Source organism: Orcinus orca, chromosome 7 (assembly GCF_937001465.1).
Source record: "Orcinus orca chromosome 7, mOrcOrc1.1, whole genome shotgun sequence".
NCBI classification, from domain to species: Eukaryota; Metazoa; Chordata; class Mammalia; order Artiodactyla; family Delphinidae; genus Orcinus; species Orcinus orca.
Genome location: NC_064565.1, coordinates 91346721 through 91366877, shown reverse-complemented (window position 1 = coordinate 91366877; position 20157 = coordinate 91346721). Strand labels below are relative to the sequence as shown.

Sequence of the window (20157 nt, the reverse complement as noted above, 5' to 3'; positions counted from 1 at the left end):
GTTCAAAACCTGTATTGACTTTCATATTTTTTTATATTTTAATTTCTTTTTTATTTTATTTTTTTTATTGAAGTAAGTAGAGTTGATTTACAATGTGTTAGTTTCAGGTGTACAGCAAAGTGATTCAGTTATACATATATGCATATATATATATATATTCTTTTTCAGAGTCTTTTCCCTTAGCGGTTACTACAAAATATTGAGTATAGTTCCCTGTGCTACACAGTAAGTCCTTGTTGGTTATCTATTTTATGTATTATGGTGTGTATATGCTTTCATGTTTTTAATAGTCAAGTCCAGTGAGTAAATGTCATCAGCCTAGCTCAATGGACAAGTGGTTTTCAGCATTAGCATGAATCGGAATCACCTGTTAAAAACAGATTGCTGTGCCCCATCTCCAGAGTTTCTGATTCAGCAGGTCTTATGTGGGGCCTGAGAACTTGCATTCTTCACAAGTTCCCAGGGGACACTGATGCGATCTGAGGACCACACTTTCACAACCACTGCTCCAGCCAATGGGCGGTCACCTCCTCAGTCAGCTGCCTCCCCAGTTCCCTTTATCCACATCTACAGTCTTGGTACTTTAGTCTGAATTTCACTTTCTGACTGCAGGATTCCTCTCCACACTTACCAGCATGTGGTTCACCACAATCCTGTGAGCCTTAGGTTTGCTGCCCCCCCACATTTGCATAGACCATTTGCCCCGCCTAGAATCTTATCTCACTACTTTAGGTCTGACACAGTGGGGTGACCTTCCCTCTGTTGGCCAGATCATTTCTTTTTATATCAGAGAGATGAAATTTATGGGATTCCAACAGACAGAAATAGGTTAAAGAACCTTTTCCTCCCTCTACTCCTACCAGGTGGGAAATGTCGTATATAACCTTCATTTGCTCCTTTCTTGGCCTTAACATGAGCATCTTTACGCCTAAAAATGGTCCTGGCCCAGAGCTGCACGCTTACTCATTCTGCAGAGGACACAGAAAGGTTACCCAAGCTTACAGCTGAGCTGCTGGAAGCAAAACCCGTAACCCTCCCAAGCCTGAGCAGCTGCTCTGCGCCTTAGATTAATTTCTTCTGGGCAGAAATTATAAGCCCTCAGGAATCTCTAATCACAAGTTTCTCATTTGGTCCAAGGAAGCATGGTTTCTATACAAAGGGGCCGTAAGTAAGGGTTTTGCAGAGCCACGGTTTCCTCCTTCCGTGTAGGTACACTACCTACACTACCTATCTCAATCTCAGGGAAAGTGGCCCCAGGCCCGAGTGTCTCTTGCCCAGGAACAGCATGCAGTAGTCACACTCAGTAATGCCATCAAGTCAAGTTTACACCCACAGCCCCCAGAAGTTACTGCGATGACTGAAGAATCCCAGGATGTGTCTGTAGTTCTCATACAGACCTCACCTATCAGCAGTGTTTGACATGGTGGATCATTTCCTTCTCTCGGTTACACTTACCTTCCAGCGCACAGCACTCTCTTGGTTTTCTTCCTAATTCATCCCCATGAGGTGTCCCACTTTTTCTGTTTCCTTTGCTGGTTCCTCCTCTTGTCCTCTCGTAAGGTTGGAGTGCCCCAAGGGTCTATCCTTGGTTATCTCCTCTATCTACACTCATCTGTTAATAATTCCATCTAGTTGCATGGCTTTACATACCATCTGTGTGTAGGTAACTCCCAAATTTATATCTCCAAGCTGTCCTCTCTTCCAAACTTGATACTCCTCTATTCTACTTGAGATTCCTAGTTAAATTGCAAATAGGCAAATAAGTTAACAAGCCCCAAATTTCCCTTTTATTCCAACATCTCACACCTCAAACTTGTTCCTCCCTCAAAATCTCAGTGAAGGGGAACTTCATCCTCCCAACTGCTCAAACCAAAACCCTTGGAGTCGCCCTTTACTTTTCTTTCCCTCGCATTCTACACCCAATCTCTTAGGAAGTCCTGTTGGCGCTAACTTCAAAATATTCTCCTGTAAATCAGGTAGTATCTCATCTATGTTTAAAAGCCTGTAGAGGCTCTCAGTTTACTACTGAGAGTAAAGATCAAGGTCAAGGGGTAAAGGTCAAGTCCTTACATTGGCCTGTTCCCACCCCACCTTTGCATCCCTCTGATCTTTCCTGCTCCTCTCCTCCCTGCTCATTCCACTCTGCTCTGGCCACACTGGCCTCTTAGCTACAATTTACATCTGCCAGGCAGACCCCCACCCCAGAGCCTCTACCTGGAACACTCTTTCTCTAAATGGTACTTAGCGAACACCTTCACTTCCTTCACATCTTTGCTCAAATTTCACTTTCTTAATGGAGTCTACACATGCCACACTGTGAAAGACTGTAATATTCAGCAATATCTAAACCCCCTTATCCTGCTCTACTTTTCATTTTATTCCATAGCACTTACAATAATCAATATTATTGTTTGTTCATATGTTATTATCATATTGTCCATCTCCCATACTAAAATGGCAGGATCATCATCCATTCTCTGTTTTCTAAGCACCTGGAATAATGCCTGACACAGAATTGCGATCAATCAATGTATGTTTTTGTCCCCCTCTTCTACATTCTGACAGTACTCATTATTATTTTTTGAAGTATCTATAAAAAAGGAAAACCAGTAAGTCTCCAAGGAGGTGAGTAGGTCATCTCCTAGGGTGATATTGCCTTGGTAGAATCCACCACCAAAGCCTATTCTTCATCCTTGCACAATCAGAAGTATAGTGTGTGGGCACTATTGATGATCTTCACAACACCAACCAAGACTAATGATGGAACAAGAATGCCAATTTATTAGTCTTAGATTTAAAATAGAACCTATCCAGGAGAGCAGATGTCCACAGCCCTGAGAGTGACTTCACTTCCTGTGCAAGCTACTTGGAGACACAGATTATAATCAGAAGGTTTGGAGTCAGAACAAGGAGGAGTATTTAAATAATTTGGAAATCTGAGAGCCTCAGACTATAATTAACTTTCATCTCCACAGGAAAGCAATATGCAACATAGATCATAGGCGGGGCACTCGCTCCATGCGCAATGCTAACGAGTCTCTCCTGATTGATTTTATTCAACACATTTCTTGGAGGCTTACAATGATTCATACAGTATGGGAAGCAAACACTGAGGATGCAGAGTATAATTCTGCTCCCAATTCTGAAGTGTAGGGGTCTTTCCCACCACTAAACAATTGTCTGACATCAGCTGCATGTCCTGCAGTCGAACTCAATTTTAACACAGTCTACCTGGAGATAGGGTCAGATCCCACAGGCTAAGAGCTCAGTCCTATAAGACTGCCCCCCAGTACACACACACACACACACACACACACACACACACACACATACACATACTATTTCAGACACCAATCAAAAGGCCAGGTTGTCACCTGTGCTTCTGACCAATGGCTATAGATCAGATCCCCTCCTTGGGTTAGATTAATTTCCTAGGGCAACTCACAGAACTCAGGGAAGCATTTTACTTAACAAATTAACAATTTGTTTTAAAAAGGATATAACTCAAGAGCCAGATGGAAGAGAAGCACAGGGCAATATATGGGGAAATGTTGCAAAGCTTCCATGCCCTCCCCAGCATGCCACCCTTCCCAAATCTCCATGTGTTCACCAGTGTTCACCAACCTGGAAGCTCTCTGAACCCCACCCTTTTGGGGTTTTATGGAAACTTCATTGTAGGAATGATGGATTAAATCATTGGTCATTGGCAATTGCTGCAACCTCCAGCCCCTCTCCCCTCCCCAGAGGTCAAAGGGGTGAGACTTAAAGTTCTAACCCGCTAAGCAGGTGGTTGGTTCCTCTGGTAACCAGCCCCCTATCCTTAAGTGCTTCCAAAAGTCACCTCATTAACATAATAAAAGGCAATTTATCACTTTCATCCCTTAGGAAATTCCAAGGGTTTTAGGAGCTCAGTGCCAGAAAGGGGACAAAGGGACAAAATCCAAATATATATTCCTTTTTTTTTTTTTTTTTCTGCTACGCGGGCCTCTCACTGTTGTGGCCTCTCCCGTTGCAGAGCACAGGCTCCAGACGCGCAGCCTCAGCGACCATGGCTCCCGGGCCCAGCCGCTCCGTGGCATGTGGGATCTTCCCGGACCGGGGCACGAACCCGTGTCCCCTGCATTGGCAGGCAGACTCTCAACCACTGCGCCACCTGGGAAGACCCCAAATATATTTTTCTTATTACGAGTCACGGTATCACACATGAACAAACAAGACAAAAGAGCTCTTATTCCTGCCCCTGAGGAGCTTGCTTTCTAGTAGAGAAAACAATGATAAATCAGTAAACAAATAAAGAACCAAGATGACCACAGGTTGTGCTAATAGTTATGAATAAAATGGAGTTATATGTTGAAGCTACTTCAGATAGGGTGGTCCTGGAAGACCTCAGGGAAGCCCGAAGAATGAGTTTGTACCATTAGATCAATGTCTACCCGCTTCCCTGCATGTCCTTCACCCTCTTCTGCCTCTGGTAACGGGGAACGACCATGCTACTCTCTGTTGCTTTGAGGTAGACTTTTTCTTTTCTTTTTGAATTCCATGTGTAAGTGAGATCATGTGCTATCTGTCTTTCTGTGTCTGGCTTATTTCAAATTAGTATAATATCCTCCAGGCTCATCCATATTGTCCCAAATGGCAGGATTTCCTCCTTTTGTAAGGCTAAGTAATATTCCGTTATATATATACGTCACATTTTCTTTATCCATTCATCCACTGTCAGACATTTAGGTTGCTTCCATATCTTGACTACTGTGAAGAATGTTGGAATGAACATAGGAGTGCAGATATAGCTTTGAGATACTGATTTTATTTCCTTTGGCTATATAGCCAGCAGTAGGATTGCTGGATGACATGATAGTTCTATTTTTAAATTTTTGATCAATTCCATATTGTTTTCCATAATGGCAGTACAAATTGACATTCCCACCAACAGTTCACAAAGGTTCTCTTTTCTCTATTTCTTCTTGAGTCAATTTTAGTAACTTGATTTGTTAAAATTGTTCATCATGTATGTAAATATGTATATAAAATTATCCTGTAATTTATGTAAGGGACTACCTAGACATTTTAGGGTATGATGTGTCAAGGCTCTTCTTTCTCTCTTGGAAGTTAGAGTCTTCAGATGCATGTGTAAAGAGCTATCAGATATTGAAGAGAAAACGGCTGCCTCACAAAACAGTATCCATGCACGATAAGGAAGAGTCACCCAGTTTCTGGTTGGTGTGGAGTCTGTCTAAACCAGAGCAAGGTGCGATTGTATAGGGAGATTGAACCCTCTTCTTACCTGCTTCCTCAGGGTAGACCTACTCCATTTCAGAAGGTAAAGACAGTGTCAATTACAAAATTTTGATTTACAGAAATTACTGCCATACTAGTAAAAAATGTCCCCTTGTCAGTTACCTATAATATTGTAAAATTGTAATAACTTGCTTTGATTTATAACCCAAAACATACTACGAAAAAGAAAAGAAAGTCTTAATGAGATTAAGTCTATCTGAGCTTGAACCAGGAGGTGCAACAGTAATTAAAATTTTCCAGTTAAGAGAAGTAAGTGAAACCAAAACTGTCCTCGATCTTTCATCTCAGCTGTCCAAAATCAGCCAGGCTGAGAGCTCAGGACTATCAATTGCCCATTTGCTTAAATTACTTTCCAACAACCCCTAGTTCATTCTCATGTACTTAAACACTTGTCTACTTAATTATATCATTTTGCCTGGAACTTCAGACACTTTTTTTTTTTAATGTGAAGTTTTTGACCCATGTATAATCAATGCCAGAGATATGCTCAAATCTCAACATGACAGCATTCAGGAAAACATTCCAACCTCCCTCTATTGCCAATACCTCAGATATTATGTTATGTCTTGATGCAGATATAATGAAATACAAAACTTCTAAATATGTTCTCAACTTTGAGTCTGAGGCACTCAAACAGATACAGATTTCCTATGAGAAGGACTTTCTCTCTTCCTACATTGTCTTATCTCCTCCCAGAATATCAACAAAATTCATATAGAGAAAAACAAATGATACATTTTCCTCCCTCCACTTGATCCCATTTTTGCCCCGTTACTAATCAACTTTCATTTTTAAAAATGTCCCAAGTTTCTGTTTTTAAGAAACCAGTAGTGTGATACTAATACTTTTCAAAAAGAAAGGGATAAATTGGTTGTCGTTGGAGATCATACTGATTTCTCTCATGGCACATTCTGGAGCGGATTAGTGACCACTTATCATAATTGTTTTAGGAGCATCAATTGGGAGCATGGACCCAGATATTCTGGCTCTCCAGGTACTGCTCAGGGAGTAATATACCTATGCTTTGGGTTCCAGCCCTTTTGAATGACCTGTCTCCAGCCACCTGAAGGCATTGATGGTAAAGTTCTAATGGTTGATATGACTTTATTTTTTAAAAATAAAAACCTGGAAAAAAATAAAATAAAATAAAAGCCTGGGACTTCCCTGGTGATGCAGTGGTTAAGAATCTGCCTGCCAATGCAGGGGACACAGGTTCGAGCCCTGGTCCAGGAAGATCCCACATGCCGCGGAAAACTAAGCCTGTGCGCCACAACTACTGAGCCTGCGCTCTAGAGCCGGTGAGCCACAACTACTGAAGCCCGCGTGCCTAGAGCCCATGCTCTGCAACAAGAGAAGCCACTGCAATGAAAAGCCCGCGCACCGCAATGAAGAGTAGCCCCTGCTCGCCGCAACTAGAGAAAGCCTGCACGCAGCAACGAAGACCCAACACAGCCAGAAATAAATAAATTTTAAAATAAAAGATGGTAACTAGAAAAAAAAATAAAAGTTTGTTAGGATAACATCAGGTTTATTTTTAATTTGAACTTTAAAAAATACATTTTCAGATTATACTTAGAACTTAAGAGGAAATGTGCATTCATAACAAATTATTATCCTTTTGAAGACTTGTATTATATTTGGTGTCTTTAAAAAATCTGTAATCGTACCTCTGTATTTCTAAAAGAATTAATAATCAAGTGAATTAGATTCCATCCCTAGGTACTCTTACCTGGGATGGTTAGTAAGGTAGCTGTTCCCTGGGATGTGGAGTTCTTCATACTGTTTCTTAATCTCTATGGTAACCCTTGTTCTCAACAGCACCCAGAAGTTTTACTTGTCTCTCCCACACACGAAATCAATACTGAAATAGCCCTTTGAAACAGAGATGTAGGAGTAGTCTTAAATTATGCAGCATCTCTATTACTAATGAATGTACTTCTGTGAGCCCTTAAAAACAGTGCAGCTGCGATATCAGTTTTGTGTGTAGTTGCTGGACAGTCAGAACAAGACATCCACTCTCTATAGGAATGCCACATCTGGAAATCTGTTAGTACTCAACTTTTCCTTCTTCCAAACTGCTGAGTAACCTCTACAGAATGTTTGACTAAACTGCTTCCCCAAGGAAACTAAGAAAGGTAAGTACCTGGAGTGGAGGCAGATAGATTGTATCTCTGGGTGCACTGTTGACAGGATGGGAGACTGGACCCTTCTGCACCTACCTGGGGACTTCAGGAAGGGCTCGGGGAAGCGTTTCTACACCAGGAAGAATTCTAAGCTGATTGCCCTTGCTACAGCTTTTCAAAACAAATCTTACTTGAATATATTTGGAACCTTCCTGGTTTGGGGCAAGTCTGGTATTTTCACTATTGCTATCATATTTTTAAAGAACTAATATAATCAATTTTGTTTTAGTTTCTCTCTTTGTAAAATGTTGCTTATGTGCCCAACAATTTGTGCCTTAATTAATATACTCATTAGAAGATGAGGAAAAGTCCTACCTAAACTTAATTACCATGTAATTTTTAAAAGCAGTTTTCAACTATCCATATTAAGAAATGTCATTCTTAGAAATGTGTTAAGGTTTTATTATAGCATAACCCATTCTTTTTGTTGAAAGCAAACTGGATTGTATACACACACAGACACACAGAAATACACAGATGTATGTGATAAGGTGTTCAAATGGATAGTATTTTTCAGATACTTAGTATGTAGAATGATTCACTGTAGTGCTATTAGAAATTCAAGCACTGAGAGCTTCAAATTTTGTCCTTCAAAATTCAAGTAAGGGCTTCCCTGGTGGCACAGTGGTTGAGAGTCCGCCTGCCGATGCAGGGGACGCGGGTTCATGCCCCGGTCCTGGAGGATCTCGCATGTCACGGAGCGGCTGGGCCCGTGGGCCATGGCCGCTGAGCCTGCGTGTCCGGAGCCTGTGGTCCGCGTACCACACACACAAAAAAAAATTCAAGTAAATTTCCATTTTCTTGAAATGAGAGTTCAGTCCACTCTTAAAATTATAATGCCTCAAAAGTTCTAAGTATTCACCGTATTAGTTTCAGGAGTTTGTTTCCAGCTTCCCTAGAGAAGTGACCAGTATAAGAAGCTTCTCCCTGCTTTCCTTATTTTATACCCTCCCAGGAGTTTTTAGTCTCTCTGAACACCTTGTAGTCATCGTCCCACGGGTGAAATGACTTTGCTTAGTTGCCTTTTTGCTCCCCACCCAGCAGTTAGGACCACTGGCCTAAAATATCTCTGATACATCTGTCAATTCCACTGCAAAAGCTCCTGCTTAAAATATTGGTTCATTTTCAGTTACAAGGACCTTCTTGCCATCTGTTATTCCAAGAAATTCCTAAAATGGACTCAGATAAACAAGGTAAGTATTACTGTTAAGTTTTTGAGCACAGTTTGCAAACAAAAAACTCAGGCACAGACGTTGTATTTTCAGACTTCTGAGTTGCAGAGGAGTGACATTTGGCAAATGGCTGGCTGAAAAAGAAACTAATGGATGATTGAAAAGACTTTCTACGTTTTCTAAACAGAAATTCATAACATATTGACGAGTATTTGGTCTGTTGTCCCCAAAGCACCAAAAAATAATTTAACAAAAGACTTGATCTCAATATAATTGCACTTTAAATTGCTATTCAAAGACACAAAAAGTGGCTTACCTTATTTACGTATATCTTCATAGTTTACTATTAAAATGACATCACTGTAGATATTTTAATGTCAGGGGTAAGTTCACTGTACTATTTGAGGCCAAAGTTGAGAGAAAAGTCTCACAGCTGTTATTATATGACTATTTGATAAATGGATAGAGGGAAACTAATTTCCTTTTCTTCCAGCATCTCTGAATGCTAGGGTAGGCCCAGGACTGGCTTGTGATATTTTTATTGTTGGACCTAGTGGCAGCTTTATTCCCCTAGCTGAGATCTAGATTGTTAACTTGGCTTGTTTTATATAAAATTCTGTACTATCTCAAGTTATTTATCTAAAACAACATTCGGAATGATTCCAATTATCTTCGGGTTTCCCAGTATTGGGCCTTCATATTAGTAAGCTTAACACAAAGCAGTAGATAATCCATTCAAAGCCCCCTTTTTTCCCTAAGGAGTGTTTCTTAAATGTAGTGTGTGTGCATCAGAATCATTTAGAGGGTTTGTTAAAATGCTGGGCTCCACCTCCAGGGTTTGTGACTCAGTAGGTCCAGGGTGGGGACCAAGGACATGAATTTCTAACAAGTTCCCAGGCCATGCTGATGCTGCCCACTTAGGATGACTGGCCTAAAATATCTCTTTCTGGATCATCGAACTAGATGATGGGCTGTTGAAAGAAATTTTATTACGTTCTTAGTATCTGTAGAAAATGACACATATTGATTTGGCTAAGTAAAAATATGAATCGTTTAAAGCAAAACAAGGTTCCCAGTTAAATTGCTTCCATGAACAAGACCATATGTAGCTTTGAAGCTTATATTATTGTTTTTTTGAACATCTCAAATTACTTTGTTTATAGCTTTGGGTCTGATACATCCAGCAGTTGCTTCCTTTCTTGAGTCTTCTCTTACCAGCAGGAGAAAAAAAAAAAGCCTTCAGGAAGCAGGGCTGCTGGTGAATCACCTGGGATACCCATTCGTTTTCCCCAAGTACTGTATCACAGCTTGCTATGTTATGCTGCATAACTTCATCAGATGACACTGCAAAACATAACTTGACAGGAGTGTGATGGGCCAGATGGTAGAGCAGCCACAGAATCCCTCTTCCACCAACAGCAGCATCTGGGAACCTGCAGACTCCCTAGCTTGCTGATTCCGTGTTCATTTGGTGCATCTGAGCGGAACCAGGGCAACAAATTGGCCAGTTTCCAGAAGGAAAAACAATGCCGGGCATTACATTTTTGTAAATCATTTCCACACTATTGTGGCTACTCTCCACGTGTTCTCCTTCTCCAGACTTAGGGCAGAGGTATGACTTTTCCCCTACTCTAACATTGGACTCTTATCTGAAAACTAAGCATTTTTAAAACATAAGGAAATAGTAAACAACAAAAGAGAGTAAATTGTAGGTCTCTGATATGGTTATACCTGTTCAAAAAAGAATAACAAAATATAGAGGGTTTTTAAAAAAGTTTTCTTGTTTAATGACGCTTTCAGGCACAGCCCACATTCCCCTCAGGTAGGTGTCTTTGACTCATGATCATATATTGATCATTGAATCAAGGTATATTTAGGGAGAGGCCAGGGCTATGCTCTGAGGTCTCAAGGGTGGGTCTGACTTAGTTCAGCGCCGTAACGCCCTGAGTGGCTTAGCACAGTGCCTGGCACTCAATGTCCGTATGTGGAACAGCCACGACTTCACGCCACAACACTCAAGGGCAAGAAACAGCCTTTTCCAAACAAAAAGCTAGTCACTGTCACTTGGTATGAAATTTAGACTAAGTTAAGTTTGGGAAGCAGCCGTCCTGAGACAGACAGAAACCATTTCAGGTTTTTCCTGAACATCTGGTCTGAAGTGTTCAGAATATCTGGTCTGAAGTACCATCGTGGCTGCCACTCACTCTGCTCTTTGCCTTTGGCTTTGGGGTCCACTTGAAGACAGGGCACTCTTTGTCAAGACTGGACACAGAAATCCTTGCCAAGCCTAGTGTCTGGTCTCCCTAGTTACACAACGCAGCCATTCCCTCCACCCGCGGAACTGCGAGTAAGGGAAGCCCCGGAATCAGCCCTCAAACTTGAAGCCCAGTTAGGCATCTCCCACTTTCCTGTCCAGGTATCAGCGTCTCTCCCGCTCTAGGGAAAAGAGAGTCAGAGCTAGAACAACACTAAAATCAAGATTGGTTTTCAAAGGCAACTGAGAATCCAGAACGTCTGTATGTATATGAGTCAGGGAGGAGGGGCCGGGACAGAGGATGAAGTTGAGGTTCAGGCAGTGAGGGGTCCAGGTGATATTTGCCACAGCAGAGCCCCTCTCAGAGGGAACCTGCTCTTCTGGCCATCCAGCATCTGGTCACATTTCTTCTGCTGAACCAGTTCACCTGCTTTGGAAGAACAACTTCTCCCTGATTTTAGTCCATGAAATTCTAGTAGTGTTGATCCTAACTCTCCCATTTCCATGGATGGCATTGATTCTTTGATGGGCCTTTCATACTAAAGAATTCAGGGTGGCCCCTGAAACACTGACCCCTTAAAAGGTGGTAAGTCTCCCAAAGGAGTAAAAAGAGCTTAGACCTTGGAACATACACAGAAATGGACATGGAAACATTGCCTTTTCATTCTTTAAATTCTCCCACTGCTGCAAGAACAAGTTAAGAAATTAATATCACCATAAATTATCCTGCCACATATGTTTGAATCAATGAAATCCCCCCATCAATCCCTTGTTTTGTTTTGTTCAGGGCCTGCTTAGCAAAGGCTAAAGAGCCTGCTGTGTTTCTAGTCACAAGCACTTCTCCAGCACACAAACCATTTACTCCCAGTTGCCTGAGTTTTATGGTAATCAGCTGACAATAAATTTGAAAATAGCTTTATTTTCCTCAAGGCATCTTCCCTTCAGCATAATAAATACAAGTAAGTCCTGGGCTCAAAGCTTGTTTGCGTGTGAAACCTTGCTTCCAAGTGAGCATTATGGGTATAAAGTCTATTTAATTGAAATTTGTTATCACAAGAAATATTAGAGATGCAACGTTGCTTGGCAGTTCTTTCCAAAGTGTGTGACTGGTTTCCTCTCTCACTGCCTGCTGTAACAATACCATATCTTTACCATTCCTCAAGTTTTCTGCTCTACCATCTCTTCCTAATTCTGAGTGAACTTGTCCCCAACTTCATAAAGAAAACAGAAACCCTCAGACATGCCTTCTTTCCCACACCCACCATCATATCCTTTTATTCTTCCTCTCAGGGAATGAGGGGATGTCCTCTCAGGGGCTTCTTGCCAAAGCTAATTCCTTCACTTGTACATCTTCCCCCATCCATTGCCTCTACCTCAGAGATTGTATCAGTTAGCTACATTTCAGTTACTTGTAAGAGAGAACTTAGCTCAAAGAGGCTTTATTACCTTATATAATTAATTACCTTAGGGAGGACTAGCTTGCTCTGAGCCCAGACAATGTCAGTAGGACATGGTTTCTCTCCATCTCCAAGTTCATCTCTACTCTCCTCCGTGTGTTGGTTTCATGCTCAAGCTACGCATCCCAACAGGAGAGTAACTGCTGCTCCCAGCTATGATTCCAATTTCAAGTCCAACAGGAAAAAATAAGTCTTCTTCCCTGATAACTTGAACAAAGAGTCCTTGATCCAAATTTCATTGGTATATTCTTTGCCTGACTTTGGTTATGAGTCCACATCTGGGGAGGGCAATGATGCTCTCATTGATCGTGTAGGCCTGGGCCACATGTCCTCCATGGAAATAGGAGAATTCGAATGAACCCAGCTAGAATTTCACGGACTAAGTTCAGGGGAAGGTGGTTCACCAGAAGAAATGTGAATGGATGTTGGGTGGCTATGGGAACATGTTGTCCTCTGAGACAGACTTTGCTATATCAAGTACCTCCTGGAACCCTACTTCCTGGACCCTCAACCTCATCCTCTCTCCTGACCCCTCCTCCATGACCCATACATACATTTTAGAATCTCTCCTGCCTTTGAAAGTTAGTTTTGATTTTGTGTGCTTTTCTAGCGATGGCCCTCTTTTCTTCCCTTCAGATTAAGGATCTTGAAAGAGTTGTCTGCTTTTGTGTTTTTTTATTTACCTTACATTCATTGATCAATCCTGTGTAATTTGATTAGGGCCCCCATATCCCCATAAAAGTGCTCTTATGAAGGCTTTAATAGTCAAGTTAATCAAAAACAGAGACTAATTTTTAGCACATAGTTGATCTCCTTGTGGCTTCCGCATACTGAATTATTGGCTTGTCTCTACTTTCTGAAACTCACCTTCCTTGGCCTTTGTACCATTGCTGTCTCCTGGTTTCTTTGGCTTTCCCTTCTTCTTCTTCTTCTTCTTAGGTTTCTCTTTCTCCTCTGGTACTTAAATGATTATGTTTCTCAGGCGTACTGTTACTTAGCCTAATTTTCTCTTCACTTAAAGCACTCTTCTTAGGCAACCTAGTAGATGGACATGGTTTTGCCCACAGTCAACACTAATGACTCCTAAATATCTAGCCCATCCTAAATAGCAACCCTGACCCCCAGATACAGAATCAAAAATTGAGTCCTGTTCAACACCCCGACCAGCTCCCCCTCCCAGCCAGTATTCTCTAAAACTGAGCTCTCAGTCTGGTAGCCACTAGCCACATGTGGTGATGGAGCACTTGAAATATGGCTAGTCCAAATTGAGATGTGCTGCAAGTGTAAAAAGGATACTGAATTTTGAAGACAATAAGAACAGAAAATGTTTTATTAATAATTTTTATGTTGGTTACATATTAAATAATCTGATAGATTAAATGAAATAAATCATTAAAATTAATTTCACCTGTTTCTTCTTACTTTTTAAAATGTAGCTGCTAGAAATTTAAGGTGACATATTTGAATCATACTGTATTTCTCCTATTGGACAGCAATACTCTAAAAATTTCTCATGGCTACTCCCTCCATGCTGGGAAATCTCTTTAAACTTCTCCTTTTCATCACCATGTGGAACTCTCTGGCTCTAGTCCAGCATTCCCAGTTTCTGACCTGTTGCCTTTCACCTGGACTCTGCTTGATCCACAAGCCTTCTCAGAAAGATACCTTGACCAATATGTCTGCCTATTCTCTCAGGTCACCTTAGCTCCAGGATTTGCAGTCCAAGGACCATGCCCTCCAACTCCCTGTACTCCAAGCCCAAGTTTCTGGGGACAAGTCCCAGTTCCAGAATCCTGAACTCCCAAGTGTCTGGGAGGTAGTTTCAACTGCCTACTGGACATCTCCATTCAGTTGTCTTACAGAAACCTCAAACTCAGATGTTGAAAATGAATTCCCATTCCACCTCTATGCACAAACTTTATCCTCCCCCATTATTTCCTACACTTGGTCTCCCTCCCACATCCAATCAGCCACCGATCCCTGTCAATTTCCCTAGAAAATTGTGCCTCATATCTCCCCTCAATTTTCTCTCCCCAGTACCATTCAGATCACTATCATGTTATAGAAAGTAAAAAATTAAACCCCTCCCATGACGTACTCCTGTACCCAGATAAACAGAAGTTTGATATATAACCTTTCCTACTGTGTTTATTGTGTTCTTTCTTGCTATTAGTTTTTATCATTTACAAAAATAGGACCATACTAAGTTATAGACACATTGCTGTGGATTTGGGCTTATAATCATGCTTTAAAACATCTTTCAACCTCAAGATTGACAAAAATTTCTTCTTTTAATTGTCTTAGAGTTTTAAGAATTCATGTTTAACTCTGTAATACATCCTGGTGTTATTTTTGTTTATGATCTGAACTAAAGTACCTATATTATATTTTTCTAAATAGTTATTCATCCAATGGCCCCAACACTATTTATTAAATAATCTATAATTTCCTCATTGATATAAACCACCGATATAAAGGGAAGTTGTTGATTCTCACTGAGTTAAAACATCACCTTTATCATATGCTAAAACCCTACGTATACATAGGTCAGTTTCTGATTTTGTCCTGTTCCATTACTCTACCTGTTCCTGAAATAAGCACACATTGCATTTATTCTTACAGATTAATTTTATATTATTTTGTCAAGTTCAAAATGGTAGTTGGAATTTGGGTTGGAATTGCTTTAAATTTATAGGGGAGAATTCATATCCTTATGCTATTGAACATTCCTAATCCAGGAATATCCAGTAATGGAGGAAATAGATCTCTCCATTTATTCATATTATCTTTAATATAGCTTTCAATAAAGCTTTATAAGGTCTTACACATTGTTTTGTTTACTTTAGGCATTTTTTAGATGTTAAAAATTACCTGTTCTAACTGATTATTCTTGGTATAAAGCGGTGGTAGTCAAAGTATAGTTCCTGGACCAAAAGCATGAGCATCGCCTGGGATTAGAAATGAAATACCCAGGCCCCCCCACCCAGACTCTGGGGGTAAGCTCTGCAATCTGATGCAAGATAAAGCTTGAAAACCACTGATATAAAGGAAAGTTATTGATTCTCATACAATTGTCCTAAATCCAGCCAACTTGCAGATGATCCTCATGAATTATCTGGATAGAGAGGCAATCAGAACATCTGTACATCTCTTCCTTCCTAAAATTTATAACTCTTACTTTTATTTGTTTTTGTAGATTAGAATTCCAAAACAGGGACAGCAAATAAGTCCCAATTCTATTATTATATGCCAGCTCCAATGGACTCATACTGACATCCTGGAGGGCTATCCTTCAAGGTCTATCAAGGAGATTCCGCCCTATCTGGCACAGTGTGGAGGGGACAGGGGTGGTCCTGATGCCCTGTATTTTATTTCTCTGCTTCAGACTAGAGTTGGATCACAGTGGTGAAAAGGGGGATGGGGGTGATTTTTTCCTGACTTTAACAGGGATGTCTTTTGTCTATCTCACTTTTATATGAAATTTGCCTTTTATTTCTGACATTTTAAGGATGTTTCCTCTCTTCCTAGATCATGTACCAGTTTTTAAAAAATCAGAATGGCTGATGAATTTTACCAATGCATTTTGAGAATCCACTGGTTCAGTAACTTTTTTCCTTCCTTTAATATATCAATTAACTGTTGAACAAATTTTAAATTCCTGAAATAAATCTTTCCATATCATGGAACATAATTCTTTAATATGTTCTTGAAATTGTTTGTTAATATATTATGTTTTATCTTTGATTTCATCTTAAATAAGATTTGTTTATATTTATATATCTGATTTAGATGGTATTTAGATGAGACTTCAAACTTTAGACTTTTGAGTTGATGCTGAAACCGTCCCATATTGGACAATTTTCCTTGGCCAATTAGACCAATTTCCTTCAAAGTCTGAAATCAGAATTTAACTAGTTTCTCTCAACAATAACAATATTTTCAATAAAACTTTATCAAATGTTGGTATTACAGTTATGTTAGCCTCCTAAACTAAACTGGGAAGTTTTCTGAGTTTTTCCAGTTTTTAGAAGAGTTGAGTAACAGGGATTCCCCTATCCCTTGAAAGTTTAAAGGAATTTGCCTGCAAAACTATCTCTGCTTATGGTTGTTTATCTTTGATGACTGTTTTTCCTCGTCAAAAAGTCTTCTATAGTAATTAGTCTTTCAACTTTTTTTTCATATGTTTTGATCATTTCTATTTTCTATTACATATACATTTTCTATTACATATACAAATGTACAGGGCATTTGTATATTACATATACATTTTCTATTACCTAGATATGGCTCCAGAGCTTTCTCTTCTCTTCTCCTCTTCTCTTCTCCACACTGTGAAAGGGGTGAATACATACTCAGTGCCTAGTAAGTGCTCAGAAATGCTAGCCACTGATGTAGTGATGTTGGTGGTGGGTAAAAGAAGGTATATTAATAATTTTTTTCTGATTATAAAAATAACATGTGCTCTTTATAGAAAATTTAGGTAATATTGACAAGTAGGAAGAAAATAACTAAGAATTCGAGCACTCAAAGATATCCACTGTTAACAATCTGATGAATGACACTAGAAATTAAGCTCCACGTGGCAAGAATTTTTATCTGTTTTGTTAGTTGCTATATTTCAAGAGCCTGGAATCATGCCAGGGCCATATAGTAAGAGCTCAATAAAAATCTGCTGAATGAATGGATGGATAGTCATTTTCATAGACGCATAAGTATGTGTGTACATATGACTAGAATATATTAACAAACTGAATTTATATTCTACAGATAGTTTTTTGTCTTATTGTTTCATAGGCTATTTCATTTTTATATAAAAAGTGGACAGCTTCATGGAGGAGTCTTCTCACTGGGGGATTCCTTAGTCTGGTGGGCTCAGAGGAGGCTCTCTATGGTCACCTGCAGCCTAGGATAGCGTAGTCCATTATTATTTGTTCCCAGGTAGGAAAGAGAGCTCTAGAACTTGATTTCCTCACCTGCAAAATAAAGTAGGGCTACATGCTCTCTAGGATTTCCTTCTAGGATACGGGATTTATCTAATGAGACAGTCCTTTATCTATGATATTTCATGTTTTCTTTACAGATGCTCTTAATAGTATTGAGAATTCCATTTATAGAACAGCCTTCAAATTACGATCAGTGCAAACCTTGTGCCAATGTAAGTACAGGTTCTCTTGAAATACTTGAAATAATCTGACCCTGATGTGTAATGTAAAATTCATAGAAAACCAAAAACTCCGCCCATGTGAGTGACTGTTGGATCTGGAAGGTTGGACCTGTGCATCTACCCTACTTGTAACAGAGAAGATGGAGTGTGGAAGATACACCTGTGTTCCACCCACATGTAGCTTCGCTGACTGACAATAGACAATAATTCATGGATGAGGATTTTAATTCTTTAAAAAAAAGTTCCTACTTGGTTTCTGCAAATTTTTTGTTTGTTTAGTTCCTTTTCAGGATACCAATATTGATGCAAAATAAAATCACAAAATAAGTTAGTTTAATATAACTTGTAGATTCAAATATAAACATTTCTAAATTCCTTCTACTACTTAAGACTTGCATTTTTAAGTTGTAACCCCATCTCTTTCTGAACCTGCAAAAGTAAGTTCAGATGAGTAATCCTCAGGCCATAAAGTTTAAAAATCGCTTGAGAATTTCATGAGAACTACTCTTTTGCATTAAATTTTATCTGATTGAATGCCATGGTTTCTTTTCCTATACCATTATCTAGGTAAAATACAGTAAAAATTTTTATCCTGTAAAAATTCTCCAAAATGAACTTGGGTCCTGGCTGTGAAAAATGACAGGCATTCAGCATATCTGAAGTTACTGATTTCTAATAAGTTCTGTATTGCATTTTTAAAAAATCACTTTGTGTAATTTATGACATTTATTACAGCAGACCTAAAAAAATTGTGTTTTATATATATATATAAATTGTATTATACACACACACACACACACACACACACACATACATATGTCATTTTTCCTAAAGGTTGAATTTTTTTTAATATTTTGCCTCTGCCTAATAAGTTAGATAGACCAGTGGTTTTCAAACTGTGTTTCACAGAGTGGACATGGGTGTGAAGTAGGGTAAGAAAGGGCCAGCGAGGTGGGAAAAGGAAGTAGAGGCAAGTCGAGAAAACCCAAAGGGCCAGCAAGGTGGGAAAAGGAAGAATAGGCAAGTAGAAAAACCCAAAAGGCTATCTCCTCTACCAGAACAACTCTGTTTTGCTCTGTCTTCCATATTGCATTTCTGTGAAAGTATCCTTTGAAGAAGGGATTCTTGGCTTTAAAAAAATTTTTTTTAAAATCACTGATATAGACAAATTACTTATATTATTCCAGAAATCAGCAAAAGGCAGAAGATGCTCACTAAAAATTTACCCTCAATCATGTTATTTTCCTGGAGAATGTCTCCTATTAAAGAAAGTTAGTAGCCAATGCTCACATGAGCCTTCATCATTGTTCATATGAGCCTGGGTGTGTACAGTGTAATTCGAGGGTGTACCTTTCTGAATTTTTTATTACGCCTGCATCAGAAACAGTGAATATAAATAATATGCATGGGAAATAGTAACAGTACACGAAATCAGAAGTTGAAAAGTTCTACCTATAACAGATAACCAAACAAAAATTGGAAAACAAAAGTCCCTAACACCGAGATAAACATATCTTGAGCTCCAGGCAGCAGGATCTGGAGAGCCGGAAAGCGTTCCTGCACAAATCTGGTGGTGAGATTAATGGACACCACTATTATCTGTTTTGCTGTAATACAGAAGTCTCGGCAGAAGACGCAGCATCCTGTGTACAGCACGCCAGGCCGAGGTGATAGGTTTTGTGATTGAATAACGATAAAAGAGTTTGCAGTCTCTACCACATGCAGCCACGTTTTTTTCACAGTCACATCCCAAAACATACCCCTCACTTTCTTAGACTCTCCCTTTAAAAGCCGTATCAGAGAACAAATAAAAAATTTTATTATACGTGCTAGATTTGTGGATGTGAGGTTGATTTACAAAGTAGACAGAAGTGCAGGGTTTTATCACTTCACAGTCTGAAGCATTTTAAATGCCAGCAGCTCTTGGTGCCACTGACATCCCCATCTCAGATGGCACAAGTGGGTGTTTATTCATTTTGTCTGTCATCCTCCATCTGCAAGAAACCATAGGGTTTCTTCTATCTCATTCTTCCTTATATTTATTGCCTTGTAACATTTTTAGGAGAAGGTGATAAAAAATATGTAAGAAATAAACCATTATTTTTTGTAAGCAACTTTGGTTTTATTAAGTGCCTTTCTGGATAATAATACTGATGAGACCAAGATCAAAAAAATAAACATTACTAAAGCAAGGGTGAGACCTGAGGAGTCTAATTCAGCAACTGCTCTTTTATAAAGATCACTGAGTTTTTTAAGTGATTCATTTGCATTTTTATACACAATATTCCTTCTCGAGCTAGGCTGTAGACAAGAAAAAATGATATTTGAACATGAAAGATGAATTTTCTCAATCCACTTAATAAACAGTATAAAAATGTTTTTCCCAACTTTTCACCAGTGTCCTAACTTCCTCGGAAAGCTATTTTCAAGTTTCTCACTTCTTTCCCTTTTAATTTCCTTTTATAAAGCCACATCCTAGAGGTTATACGGGGAATAATGTTCTAACTATGCTTTACAAACAGATGCACTTTTCCAAAATCAAATCAACTGTTAGAATAGGAGCACTTGAATTATATACAAGAGAGATGTATCCAAATAGTGACCATATGTAATTCCCTTAAAAAAAACA

At 39.4% G+C, this 20157-nt stretch overlaps 1 protein-coding gene across 1 annotated transcript in view; it reads left to right on the top strand.

Moving 5' to 3' along the window:
• Nucleotides 1–8655: 8655 nt before the first annotated feature.
• The window catches only part of DYTN (dystrotelin), a 50846-nt gene continuing 39344 nt past the window's right edge, over nucleotides 8656–20157 (top strand). The window contains exons 1-2 of the mRNA XM_004262803.3: nucleotides 8656–8674; nucleotides 17445–17519. Of these exons, the coding sequence (XP_004262851.1) occupies nucleotides 8656–8674; nucleotides 17445–17519 (94 nt within the window). The remainder of the gene's footprint in view (nucleotides 8675–17444; nucleotides 17520–20157) is intronic.